General features: G+C 55.9%; 1 protein-coding gene across 2 annotated transcripts; it reads right to left on the bottom strand.

The window, feature by feature from the left end:
* Window positions 1–151: 151 nt before the first annotated feature.
* Window positions 152–3,587, bottom strand: FICD (FIC domain protein adenylyltransferase). 2 transcript variants are annotated; one of them, XM_040080817.2, is made up of 3 exons: window positions 3,536–3,587; window positions 2,672–3,037; window positions 152–1,369 (listed from the first exon to the last, which is right to left on the bottom strand). In XM_040080817.2, exons 2-3 carry the CDS (start codon window positions 2,955–2,957, stop codon window positions 297–299), a joined length of 1,359 nt encoding a protein of 452 aa, XP_039936751.1. In that variant the 5' UTR covers window positions 2,958–3,037; window positions 3,536–3,587; the 3' UTR covers window positions 152–296. The 2 variants fall into 2 exon arrangements, with proteins under 2 accessions (XP_039936751.1, XP_039936750.1); XM_040080816.2 differs by lacking the exon at window positions 3,536–3,587 and having other exon boundaries at window positions 2,672–3,474.
* Between the last annotated feature and the right edge of the window lie 9,559 nt (window positions 3,588–13,146).

The raw sequence follows: 13,146 nt of genomic DNA, 5'->3' as shown, positions 1-13,146 counted from the left end.
GAAGGGTTGTGATTGAAGCAGCTCCTCAAAGCTTAATTTGAAGGAGAAATTCCATCTCAGTTCATCTCTCTGAGCCCTCTGACATCTCTCCCCACCTCCTTCCAGTGCACAGCCGCCACCCCCGGGTTCCGTTCGGCGTCACGTATATAAATAAATTACATTAATTTAATCAAATGTAAGACACTTTAAATAACCAAAACGCCCAAGTGAACACCTCTATCCAGTCCTTTCCCAGCAGGAACACTTGAGTAGCTCGGAGCTCTCTTCGCCAGCAATTCGGTGGCCCAAAAACCCCCTCAAGTCTTGACGGGGATGGTTTGCTCGCAGCCGGCGGCGCCTCCGGCCTCGGGCAGCCCCACGGAGTACTCGGTGGTGGCGATGAGCAGCATGTCCAGCGTGGTCTCGGCGCACTTGGCGATGAAGCGGATGAAGGGCCGCACGTCGCCCTCGTTGGCCACCTCCAGCGCGTGGTAGTACTCGGCCCGCTGCTCCTTGCGGATGGTGATGGGCGGGTATCCCGCCTGCATCAGGATCAGGTTCATCAGCAGCCGCGAGGTGCGGCCGTTGCCGTCCACGAAGGGGTGGATGTACACCAGCTTGTAGTGCGCCAGCGCCGCGAACTCCACGGGGTGCAGGCTCATGGCGTCCTCCGAGTTCATCCACTGCACGAACTCCTCCATCTGCTTCTCCACGTCCTGCGGGTGCGGCGGGATGTGGTGGCCCACGAAGACCTGCGCGGCGCGGAACCGCCCGGCCTCCACGGGGTCGGCGTAGCCCAGCACGCGCCGGTGGATGTCCAGGATGTCCCTGCTGGTGACGGAGCCGATGCGCGACACCAGCGTGGTGTTGACGAACTTGAGGGCCGCGTGCATCCCGATCACCTCGTTCTGCTCCGCCAGGCTCTTCCCGGGAACGGCGTACCTGGTCTCGATGATGTGCCGGATCTCCGAGAGCGTCAGCGTGTTCCCCTCGATGGCCACCGTGTGGTAGATGTGGTGGTAGTAGGATTCCTCCATCACCCGGCGCAGGGCGGAATTCCCTTTGGGAATGGCCATCACCTTCTTGACCTTGCTGTCGATGATGCTGAAGTACCTCTGGTCGATCTCCTCCACCAAGGGCAGCGTCCGGCCCCGGTTGCTCAGAGCCTTCTCGTTGTGGGGGGAGATGGTCAGAGCTTTGGAGTACAGATAGTCGGCCTGCAGGATGTCTTTTTCCTCCTCAGAAAAGATCCCGAACTCGTTCAGGGCATCCACGTAATCCGGGTCCATCTTGAGGGCGTACAGGAAGAGTTTGTGCGCCTTCTCCCGCTTCCCTTGGCGCTTCATCTCCAGGGCTTGATTCAGAGCTGCTCTGGCTTCCAACTTCACCTCTGGAAGAAAACGGTAACGGATAAAGGGCCGTGAGTTTTACTGGAAAACCTCTGGAAATCTGGATTCCATGACCCTCGTGCCTGCCTTCCAACTCAGGGTATTCTACGACTGCCACTGTTCACTGATACAGAAATTAAACAAACCCAGTCTCGAGGAACTGGAACAGAATTTGTGTTCCAGCTTTTTCCAGGTTACAGTCCCAGAGGTTTATGCCACGTTTCCAGGCTGAGTATGAGGCAGCAGAGCCATTCCTGGCAGGAAGCGTGGGGAGGCAGGACCTGTGGGCAGCAGGCTCGAGGTGGCCACCAAACTGCTTCATGTGGGAGGAAACAATGTTTTAAACACGTTTTCTTGGCATTCCTTTAGGTGAAATTATAACGTTAGCATTATTATGTTGGCTGCCAACAGCACTTCTGCTTTTCCACTGAACCATCCAGCAGTAAGAGCTTTAACGCAAACAAAGATACAGTGCTGGAATCATAACAATTCCTTTAAGTATTTTCTAGATTAACGTCCTGGCTGATGAAAGCCATGGCCTGACATCACCTGGCTGTTCTGTGCCAGCCAGGATTTTGGGATTAACGCCGTGTAGCCCAAATTTCTGTGCATTAAACCACCTCTCTGTGTTCCATTTAACTCCACAGAAGTTACTGGCACTGAAGACACGAGGAAAAACTTTGGAGAGACGGAGCAATGCCAGCACAGGGCTCTGGAATGCAGTCAAGGAGCTGGTGAGGGCCTGCCTGACCTCGGGGACATCTATGGCCAGTGTTAATTGCAGTTAATTGCACTTCGTTACCATCAGAGTAGAGTGTCACTCCCGTCAGGACATGGGCAGGAAGGGGATGAAGATGTCGGGGATCTCTGGAAATCCAATCCCACTCCAAGCCCCTGCCATGTCAGGGTCACCCGGAGCAGGAAGGTGACCAGGCGGCTTTGGAATGTCTCCAGCCAGGGAGATTCCACAACTCCCTGGGCAGCTGTCGCAGCGCTCTGCCACCCTCGTGGACAGAGGTTCCTCCTCACGCTGAGGTGGAACTCGTTGTGTTTTTATTGCTCCTTGTCACCGGGCGCCACCGAACAGGGCCTGGCACCATCCTCTGACACCCCCTGGAGATGTTTGTGTGGATTAGTGAGATTCCCTCTCAGCCTTCCCTTCTCCAGACCCACCAGCCTCCTGCAGTCTCTCCTCATCACAGAGATACTCCAGACCCCAAACCATCTCTGTGGCCTCTGCTGGACCCTCTCCACCATCTCCTCCACCTGAGGAACTCAGCTGTGCCCACCCTGGACCCTCTCACCTGGGGAGGCTTTTCCCTTCAGCACCATCAGCTCCAGCCCCTTGGAGGTCACGCTCAGCTCCGTGCTCTGTCCTGTCAACCTGGTGATTCCCGAGGAGCCCAGTTTACTCTTCAGGAAGGACAGGCCCTTGAGCACAGCGTGGCACTGGTTGTCCACGGCGGCCAGCGGCAGCAGCAGCATCACCAGGGAGCTCAGGAGCAGCACCAGCACGGCCGCCCAGCGGACACGGAGCCACAGGGACACCCATTGGAGCTCGGGGTCGGTCGCCATCGCCACGAGATTCATCCTGCTTCCAGCACCGACACCTGGAGCATCTCCTTCGCCACCGCTCCCGCCTGGGAACACACAGCTTTACCCGCAGCGTCCTGGGGAAACAGCGGGTTTGAGTGCCCGTGCTCTGGGTTTGTCACAGCCATTGGGGGCTGTCCCGGGCGTCCCTTTCCGTGCCACCCCCGAGCAGCGTGTGGGATCTGCCGTGCATTACTGACAGCAGCAGCGGGAGGAGCCAGGGATGCCCAGGAGCAGCGTGGGCACCAAGCTCTGCCTGCCAGCCGGTTCCGCGGCGATCACGGAGCCTCCCGTCTCCTCCCCACCCTCCTCCAGGCTTGTGATCCCCTCCACCACAAGCCAGAAGTTCCTGCCCCACTCTGGAATCCCTCCTCATCCTCCGCTTCTCCTTCAGCCACCGCTCCCTCAGAGCTCCTGCCTCCAGCCTGAACCCCGGCTGGAATCCCCCGGGTCCCCCGGGCTCCTCTATGCCCGGAGCACCCCGGGTCTTCCCTCACATCCCCTCTACCCAAGACCTCCGGCTTTGTCCTGGCCCCTGCCCGCTCCCCGCCGTGTCCCCCCGGGTCCCCCCTCACCTTTGCCGCCCCCCGGAGCCGCCCGCCGCCGGCTGCCGCAGCCCCGCCCCCGGGCCCCGCCCCCGCGCGCTGCCATTGGCTAAGCCGCGCCCCGGCTCCTCTCCCATTGGCTGTCGCAGCGGACGCCTCTCTCGCGCTCCTCCCCTCCGCTTCCTGCACCGGCTTCCGCGTAGCGCCGCGCCCCGGGTGCGGGAGAGGCTCGTGGAGGGTGCGCATTGGCGAGGGCGAATGTCAATCACGCGGCGCGCAGCCAATGAGAAAGGAGAAGAGGTAGTGGGCGGGCGCTGGAGCCATATTAGGGCACGGCGTGCTGTTGCTATGCGACGGGAGCGCGGCAGGCCCTGCTCCGGCCTCCCGCAGGCATTTAATCGCGTTTAATCGCGTTTAATTTACGGACATTCCCATGGAAAATCACCCATTCCTCTTCATAGAGTTACCGTCGCCTACCCATGGCCCTTCTGGGAAAGCGTTCTTTATTTTTGGCCTTAAGTAGCAGCGTGCTTTGGTGTTCCACACCTGTGCCTCTCCCTCCGCTGGAGGTCCAGGAGTAGGGAGAGATTGGAAAAAAGTTGAGGGAAAAGAGAATGTTTTAAGGAGTTGCAGGTCACGCCCTCAGAGTCAGTATCTAGCAAGGTGATAAGGTCGTTTTCACCAGGAGGGGAAAATAAACTGGTTTGTCAGAAATTAATTCAGGGTATTTAAACTGTATTTCAGAGGAAGTTGAGTGGAAACCTCCACAGATGTGCCCGTGCCCAGCATCCCAATCCATGCTAGCATCCCAATCCATGCTAGCATCCCATCCCATAATCCATGTTAGCTTCATGCTGCCCCCACTCCATCGTGCTTCCTCTGCAAATGGAGTTTTCCAGAGATGATCCCCCTTTTGGGGCCTGTTTTCAGCAGGAAGAGCAGGGTTCGGAGCTGCTGTTCCCTCAGGCGTTGGTTGATTTTACTGCGATTGACAAAAGCAGCTGGAGGAGCTCGGATCAGCCTGGCAGGATCAGCTCTGGGATCTCTCCAGCACACGGAGCCCCAGGCCATCCCTGCAGCCCCAAACTGCCCTGCAGCCAGCAGGAGCTGCCACAGCCTGGTAATGCCTACGGAGAACTTTGGGGGATAATCAGCACCAGAAGGACGAGCAAATCCCTCTTCTCTCCAAGAGGAAGCTTTGACACAGACGTGTGATTTCCTCAGTGCCAGGGATCTGGCACCTAAAGCTAAATCTGGGATAACTTCGGAGCAGGGATGAGTTTTCCTTTTAAAAATGGGGAGAAACGCGCTTAGAACCTATTCCCTGATTAAATCCACTCCGGCAGAGCGGGCCAACAGGGGCAGGCGGGAATGCCTGGTGTCCCATCCCAGCCTTGATGCCTCTTGGCACCCTTGGAATGGTCCAAGCTGAGGTAGGAGCCGACGATGCCACGTCATCCCTCGGGACACTGCGGATCCTCGGCACTCCCACAGCTCCTCCTCAGCGTGGATCCGGGCCAGCTCAAGGATTTCCATGTACGACCCTGTCAGGAATAGCAAAGGGAGATCCCAAAGGTGGGAAGGAGAAGAGCTGTGGAATGCTGGAGCTGCAGCCTGGGTATGCCAAGGACTCTCAGTCCTCCTGGATCATCCTGGGAATTCTTGACGTTGTTGGAACACGGCTGTGCCAAAGCGATCCCGTCTGGAGCTTTAGGGGAATTTGCACTTGGAGCAGCGTTCCAGAGGGATCCTGGAAGCTTTATCGTGAGGCTGAGGTTTATTCCCCTTTATCCGAGGCCGAATCCGATGGATTTGGGAGCGGCCGGGCCAGTGCAGCCGGCAGATGGCACTGACTCATCTCGCTGCTCCATGGAAACATCCCAGCCTGCTGCATTCCCTCTCCAGGACCTTCCCACCTTCCGCCTTTGGAGGCACTGATCCTGGAAAAGATATTTGGCTGTTGAGTAAGGCCCTGGCTTCCTTCTGGAGTTGCTTGTGCTGGGATAAAAATTCCCTTTTCCGCACGCTCGGAGATTCCTGGGATCCTGAGTGTAACAGCAGCTGGGGCACGGAGCTTGTGCTTCCCAAAGCTTGCACGGTGCTCTGACTGGGAGGCTGATCCTTGGGATAATCACAAATTTGGGAGGTGTGATCAGCGTTGTTTCTTCCAGGCCGGGCTGGAGCAAGCTGGGATAGGGAAGATGGAGGGAATGGGATGATCTGGAAGGTCCCTTCCCACCCAAACCATCCCGTGATGACCCCCAGGCTCCAGAGGAGCGGTGGGATCAGGGTGAACACCTCTCCTGCCACACGTAGACCCGTGTGACGAATCCCCGAGCAGCTGCAATCCCACCCATTTCCCGTCTCCAGGGCTCCGATGTAGGACAGGGAGGGCTAAAACGGGCGGCGGGGTGGGAGCGCTGCGGCAGCAGATTACAAAAGGAGCTATTTTTCCTTTAAGCTTCTCAGCTCGCCCCCTGCTTAGGTGCTGACAGCTGTCAGAGCTCAGCAGGTGTCCCGGGGAGGTTTGGGAGGGCACGGAAGCGGCTTGGCACGCTCGGGGGTGGCACTGCTTGCGGATTCCCTGGTGCTGCCAGCGCCACCGGCGATGGGGACGGTGGTGACCCCAAGCTCGAAGATCCTCTGCTGTTCCTGGGCAGCCTCGAGCTCCTCCCTGCTTGGATTTCACTTCAAACCCTGCCTGTTTAGGCGTGGGGATGACTGGATCCTCCTGGATTTTTTTTTTTTTTTCCCCTTGGTGATGGTCAGCTCCAGGAGCTGGAGCCAGCAGGAAATTCCTCGTGGGCAGCAGTCCCTGTCCTGGGGGACCAGGATGTCCTGTGGGATGTGCTGGGTGCAGGGTGAGGCTGAGGAGAGGCTGTGTGGGAGCGCTCTGGGGACAGCCCCGTGCCACGCAGGGACGTTTTTCCTTCAAGGTGGCTCGGTCACCACGGCAGCAGCAGTGCAGGGATGCTGGGGACACAGCTGTGTCCTGCCAGAGGTGCTGGGGAGCTGCTGGAAATCTCCTGTCCTGATCCCGGGCTGAATTCCAAGGTTTCAGGCGGTGTGAGTTACCTGGGAGGGGCTCTGCTCAACCAGGATGCCCCAAGCGGGGTTTCAAAACAAGAATATTCCTGAAATTCAAGAGCTATTTAAGTTCTTAAATCCCAGGAAGAGAAAGAGAAGCTCTGGAGCAGAGGCCTCAGGAGCCACCTGCCACTCCCATTTTGCTTCTCCATGGATCAAAGTTTCCCAAGGCTCCCAGAGGGTGGGATATGCAAATGACTCCTGGTATTTGCTGATTGGGATAAATGGGAACCAAAGCAGGTGGATGAGCCTTTAGGGATCATAAATCCCCTCTGTGGTTGGGGACATTGAGGAGATCTGGCCTTGGAATTTCACACTGCTCTTTCCTCAGCGCCTACACTCGGGAACAGGGCAGGAGTTGGAAAAATTTCTGTGAGATTTCTGTGAAGGATTGGAGCACCAAATGTGCCAGGAATTGCAGCAGAGGGTGGGAATGCATCCCTTGTGTCAGCAGGGAGGCCGTGGATGCACAGGGCAGGAACAGGAGATGCATCAGCCTTGGGAAAAGTGTTTGAGGGTCACATTTCCAGCAGGAATTAGGGAGGTGTCCCAGCACCACCTGAGTTCCCTGTGCCTGGCATTCCTGAAGAACGGATCAGGATCCAGAGCCGGAGCAAAAACCACTGGTGCTCTCCTACCCAAATAAGGGCAGCTTTGATGGCAACATTATTTTTTTGGCCAAGGGTTTGTGGAAAATCTATCAGGAATTTGCCTTTCACTGTGATTTTTTATTGCAGCTTTGGGGTCTCAGCGAGCTGTGCCCTCTCTCCAGGACCTGCCTGCGTGGGATAAGATCCAGGGAAAGCTGGAAACTTGGCAAACTCCCGTGGCAGAAAGTGAACCTGGGGTTGCTTATTAAAGGCTGAGTGTAAACACATCCCAGGAACTGCCAGTCCATGGCAAACAGAGATAAGGGAGTCTCTGGGTGCCTCTCCTGGTTTCCCATATTTATTTGATAACTGGTGAATGCAGCAGGCACTGGTGGCTAAAAATAAACGAGGGAGCTGCTCCATGGGATCTGTGCCAGTCTGCTTTGGAGGGGAATGGTCCTCAGCGCGAGCTCGGGAATCCACGCTCCTGGTTTTTAATGTGGAGTGGGATTTGCAGCAGGATCTTCTCCCGGGTCAGCATGGCTGTGCCCCACCACGCTGCTCTTAGTGGTGTTACTGGTGCTGCTCTCGCTGGGGATGACTCCAACGCTCCTTTTGGGATCCCTGTCCCGGGATTGCTGCGGTCCCTCCTTCCGTGGCATCGTTTGGAGCAGCTCATGGAGCCCACCCGGCCTCAGCACCATCCTGGCACTGGTTTGTACTGGAAGCACTGGGAGGGGGCTGCTGTGGCCATCTGGGATGGGGGAAAGGGCTGATCCATGAGCCTGGGTATGCCCGGGGGGTTAATTTTCCCTGCGGGAGTGATCAGGGTGTTGGAGACATCCAGGAATCCTTGGATTTGCCGGGATGAGCTCCGGATCCTCCACCCACAGCGCTGATTCCCACCCAACACAGATCCCTGGACAGGGCCAGAAGCTTTCTCCCCATTTTTTATCAATTTTTCCCCCCCTTTTCCATCCTGGAGCAGCTCTGGGCTCTGTTCGGCAGCGCAGGATCAGTTTGGCTGCAGGATCTTGCACTTTTCCTTGGCAAAGGATGTAAATTTTCCCAAAGGGAAGAGAAGGGAATGCTGCCATAAATCCCAGGAATGCCAGGAGCCATGCCAAGAGCTCTCCCATGGCAAATCCACCGCCAGGGCTGTTCCCAGTCTGAGCCCAGAGGTCCTGAAGGAGGAGCTGCACTTTGGATTCAAGGATGTGCCAACATCTAATGAAGGAAGAGCCTCCGGGCTTCCATTAATTAACAAATTAGCTCATCAAGAGGCTCCCTAATTTGTCGAATATAAAGCTGCCCTATTAATTAAACAAGAGGACAGATTTTAATTTGCCGGGGCACGCATTTAATTGATAAATGACTCGTTTAAACCCTTCAAGGTGGAATTTTCCAGGAGCAACGATGGGAGACGAGCACGTGGGCTCCTTCGAGCAAGGAGCACCTGGGATGCCATGCAGTGCCCAGGGATTTGGGATCTCCAGTATCCCATCACCTCTCTCTTAATTGACCCATCCACTAATTGGGTCTGCTTCCATCCAACCTCTCGTTCCTCTTCTCCTAAATCCCATTAGCTCCCTGTTTTCCACAGGGAAATTGTTGTGCAGGTGCTGGGGATTTGCCAGGTTGGGAAGATGCCAGGGTGATGGATACCCCGGTGCATTCCAGGTGAGATATCCAGGGAAATGCTTTAGCTTTCCCTTGGGAATTACAGCTCCTTGAAGACAGCTTCTTTGGTGTTGGAAGTGACCAGGATTGATTCCTGCACTTGAAGGCCAGGGATAACTCAGAGGTCTCCTGACATTCCAATGGTCTCCACACAGAATTAATTCCCTGGACATCCTCTCCCCAGCCAGATGTGCTGGGGAAGCCACATGCAGCCAGGGTACCCCAGATTCCCTTTTCCCAACATGTTTTTTTCCTCAGAAAGTCTTAAGGAAGAGTGGGTGAATTGTGTGAAATCCTGCCCGAATTTTCAATTTATCCCTCTTGATTTATAAGGTGTTCCCGATGTCCGAATTCTCCTGGGAGCTCCATTCTCCATCAGCCAGGAACAGTGTTTGGGATTTTCTGCATCCACTCCAGGCCATGGATAACAGGGGTTCCCTTTGCACTGTTTAGGGAATAAAATTCAGGAATTCATTAGCGTTGCAGGTCTTGCACAAGGCAAGGATTGGAGGAAAATGGGAAATGCTGGAGCTGCCAATCCCTGCTGGAGGCTCCATCCTCACCCATGCCAGGGGTTTTCCCACTCTGTCATGGAATTCATTTATCATAAATTCATCTCTGACAATAAACCCGGAGATGTCCCACCTGGCAGATGCCACTGTGGGTGAACATTAATCGTGGCACAGCTTTGAAAGGGGGCAAGAGCAGCAGGAGGGAGGGACTGTGCCAGTCCCAGATGGGAGCCGTGAATCACCTCTGGAATTTATGGAGATTTTTGGGCAGGACTGAGATCTTCCAAAGGATAACCACACCTCTCGGAGGGAAAATGAATAGAGAGTTTTCCTCCTGTAAAGGCAGAGCTGGGTTTTCTCCTGATGCTGGGCTCTCACATGGAGAGAGTGGTTCATGGGGCTGGATGAGAGGAATGCTGGGCTCCTTTCAGCAGGAATTGGAGCTGGAATGTCCCCACGGTGTCACCAGCGTGGTTAGGATCTGGTGCATCCGTCACTCCTGGATGAACCCCAGTGATCTCAGCTGCTCATGAGGAATGTGTTATGTGCCAGCCCCGGCCCTGGAGTGGATCCTGATCCAGCACTGACACATCCCAGGATCCCACCCACAGGTGAGCTGCACTCCTGGGAACAAAGCTGAGCTTATTATCTCCCCCTCTAATTAAAAAATCCATTATTTTATCTTGCTGATTCTCTGGGAGTGCCGGGATCTGGCTGCTTGTGGCCATCCAGTCCCACTCCCAGCTTTCCCCAAATTCCCCATGGGCAGGACTGCTCCTGCCTCTCCCTGCTGTGCAGTTCTATGGATCCCCCAACCCCACCCAGGTTAAATCAGGCTGTGAGGAACCTTAATTGAATCCTTAGGTTTAAGGTTTTCCATCCGACCTGGAGCATTAATCCCATAAAAAGTGACACGGAATGTTCCCGTGGCTCCGTGGCACAGCTTTCCCTCCCTTGGGGCCCGGCTGGTTTTGCTTTCCAAGGTAAATTCTGGGTCTGGCTTCCATCAACGGCACCCTCTGGACAGATCCTTCCATTTCTGGATCTATGTGAGTAATTCTTAGATAACAGCTGGATTTTGGGACTGGGCTCCTGTGTGGGAAAGGGGCTGAGCTCTGGATATTGGGATCAATGATCCGGATCCATCCAAGGAAAAAGCCGTGGGGGACCCCAGTGAGGGCACAGGTGCCCCCACATCTCCCTGGCACCACCGAGCAACTCCCTCATTCCACAAATAATCCCAGCCTGGCAAAGGCTCAGGAATAAATCATATTTTGCTGTTATTTTTACGAATTCCACGGCGATTGGAGCCCAGGGAACCTGCACCAAGGCCACCCCCCCCCCAGCCAAAAAAACCCCGAAAAAGGCATGGATTGCTCAGGGCTGACAGGAATGCTGAACCTTCCCGCAAGGAGCTGCTTCCCAGCCCGGAGCTGGGCAGTCCCTGTGCCCATCCCAGTGACGGGAAGCGGGATGGGGCCATTGGCAAAGTCAGCTTCAAAAATACGTGTCCCTGTAAAGCTCTGCTCCATCTAGTTCCCAGATGCTGATTGCGAGGAAAACCGGGTTTATTAATTTAAAAAATAAAAAATCATAAATAAAGGAGGATTCCTTATGGATGTTTGGGAATTTGAAGGGATCTGTTGGTATAAAGTCCTGGTTATGAAGGCAAATCCAGCTGGTGCCTTAAAGGATTGGGAGTTTCCTGAGGTGTTTTATCAGCCAGATCCCCCTGAGTTTTGCTGGGAGATTTCAGGAATTCTCCCCTCTCTCCATGTGTGGTATCTTCACTTGGCACACACTAGCAGGAAAAGCACAGTCAGAGGATTTTAGGGAGTTCAGGGTGAAAGATGAGCCTGAATTCTGCTCCAGCAGTTCCTGGAACCTGTTAACATCTCCTGTTTTCCAGTGGGATGAGCAGCATCCAAACCCGGAGCCCTGTAGGCATTTTTTAATGGAATTTCTTATTCCAAGGCCAGGCTGGACAGGGCTTGGAGAAACCTCATCTGTGGAAGGTGTCCCTGCGCACTGCAGGTAATGGAATGGGATGAGTTTAAGGTTTTTCCACACCCAACCATTCCTGGATTTGCTGCCACCTCTGCTGATAAATCCCTGGGCAGGTGACATCCCGTCTGTCACCTGCTGAGGGGCTCCAAGGCAGGAACAGCGTCCATGCCTGGCAATTCCTCATCCCTGCTCCAGGAGCTGTCAGTGGCCTTTGACAGCTCCAGCAGGAATTGGAAATCACGGATAAATCTCCCGCTGCAGCACTTCCATCGCTCCCGGGGGGAGCTGCTGCTGTGGGACGGGGATGGGTGATGCCACGGGTGGGGAAATCCATGGAACAGGGCCCAGCTGTGCCCTGGGAATGTTCCCATCAATCCTGCTCTGCCAAGGGTGGGGTTTGGGAGCTGAGAATTCGGAATCGTCCCCTGGCCCGTGGGTGCGCATCGCTCGGATCCAGCCCCTGAGGGAAGCACATGGAAATACGGGGGAAATGATGCAAGACTGGAGGCAAACAGAGGCTCTGCGAGGGTGTTTGGGGCTGAACCTTCTGGAGATATCCCTGACCTGCCCATCCCAGGCGTGGGATGCAGCGGGATGTGGTGCCAGCCTTAGGAGCACAGCGGGGTTTGGCCACCCTGTCCCGGCCCCGCTGCGTTCTTGGGGCTATTTATAAGATCGAGTTGCACAAGGTTGGGACTGGGTTTTTTTTTTTCCGTGGTTGTATCAAATCAGCGAAAAAAAGGGAACGGGAGCCGTCTCTCAAACATCCTGTCTGTGGCTTCTTTATTTGTGCAGGGAGTTTGCACTTGGATCGGGAGGCAGTGACGGGATCCGGAGCTCGGGACCACAGTGGGTGTGGAGCCAGGAGCCAAGGATGAGCTCCCTGTGGGAAAGTCAGAGCAGAGTTATCCATGGGCATAAACCCAGCTCTAAACCCCGGGATTTGGAGCTGGGATATGCAATGGGAGCCTCCTGTTTTGACCTCTTAGCCCAGCTCCTTTCCCAGCCTTTCCCGTTTATCCCCACGGCTCTGGCCAGGGCGAGGGAAAGTGCTGCTGGATGCCGGAGAAACCTCCCCCGGAGAGGAAAAACTTCCTCCAATTTCTTCCCCATTGACTGCGACATCTGTTTCGGGATGAGTCAGGCGAGTTCCCAGCGTCTGTGTGGGAGGGAAGAAGGGCGAGAGCCGGAGGGGTCGGACCTGCCGGGACCCGGCCGCGTATCCCGGCTCTATCCCCGCATCCCGGGTCCATCCTGACTCCATCCTCGCATCCCAGCTCCATTCTCGCATCCCGGCTCCATCCCCGCATCCCGGCTCCATCCCCACATCCCGGATCCATCCCGGATCCATCCGCGCATCCCGGCTCCATCCTCGCATCCTGGCTCCATCCCGGCTCCATTCTCGCATCTCGGCCCCATCCCGGCCCCATCCCGACTCCATCCTCGCATCCCGGCCCCATCCCGGCTCCATCCCCGCATCCCGGCTCCACCCCCCGGCTCGTCGGGGAGCTGCTCCAGGGGCGGTTTATATCAGCCCAATCATTTGGAGCTTTAATGGCTTTGCTCGGTGTGGGTGGCACTCGCGGCGCTTGCCAAGGACACGAGAACTGCCAAAGGCTGACTCTGGCTGCGGGCGCCTGGAATCGCGGGTTTCCCAGACGGCTGCTCCCTGCACGGTCCTGCTACAGTCACCAGCCCTGGAACAGGGATTTGTCCTTCCGCAGGCGCTGCTGCCGGCAGGGCTTTGCTGAGCAGGCGATGGCCC

The sequence above is a fragment of the Hirundo rustica genome, chromosome 17 (assembly GCF_015227805.2).
Source record: "Hirundo rustica isolate bHirRus1 chromosome 17, bHirRus1.pri.v3, whole genome shotgun sequence".
NCBI lineage: Eukaryota > Metazoa > Chordata > Aves > Passeriformes > Hirundinidae > Hirundo > Hirundo rustica.
Note: the sequence above shows the minus strand (reverse complement) of the source record. Positions and strands in the feature narration are given on the sequence as shown.

Excerpts from the sequence above, each read along its gene's own strand:
- FICD (XM_040080817.2), bottom strand. The coding sequence starts at position 2,957 with ATGAATCTCGTGGCGATGGCGACCGACCCCGAGCTCCAATGGGTGTCC. Across the intron at positions 1,370-2,671 it reads GAAGGGAAAAGCCTCCCCAG|AGGTGAAGTTGGAAGCCAGA; the intron begins GTGAGAGGGTCC and ends GTTTTCTTCCAG.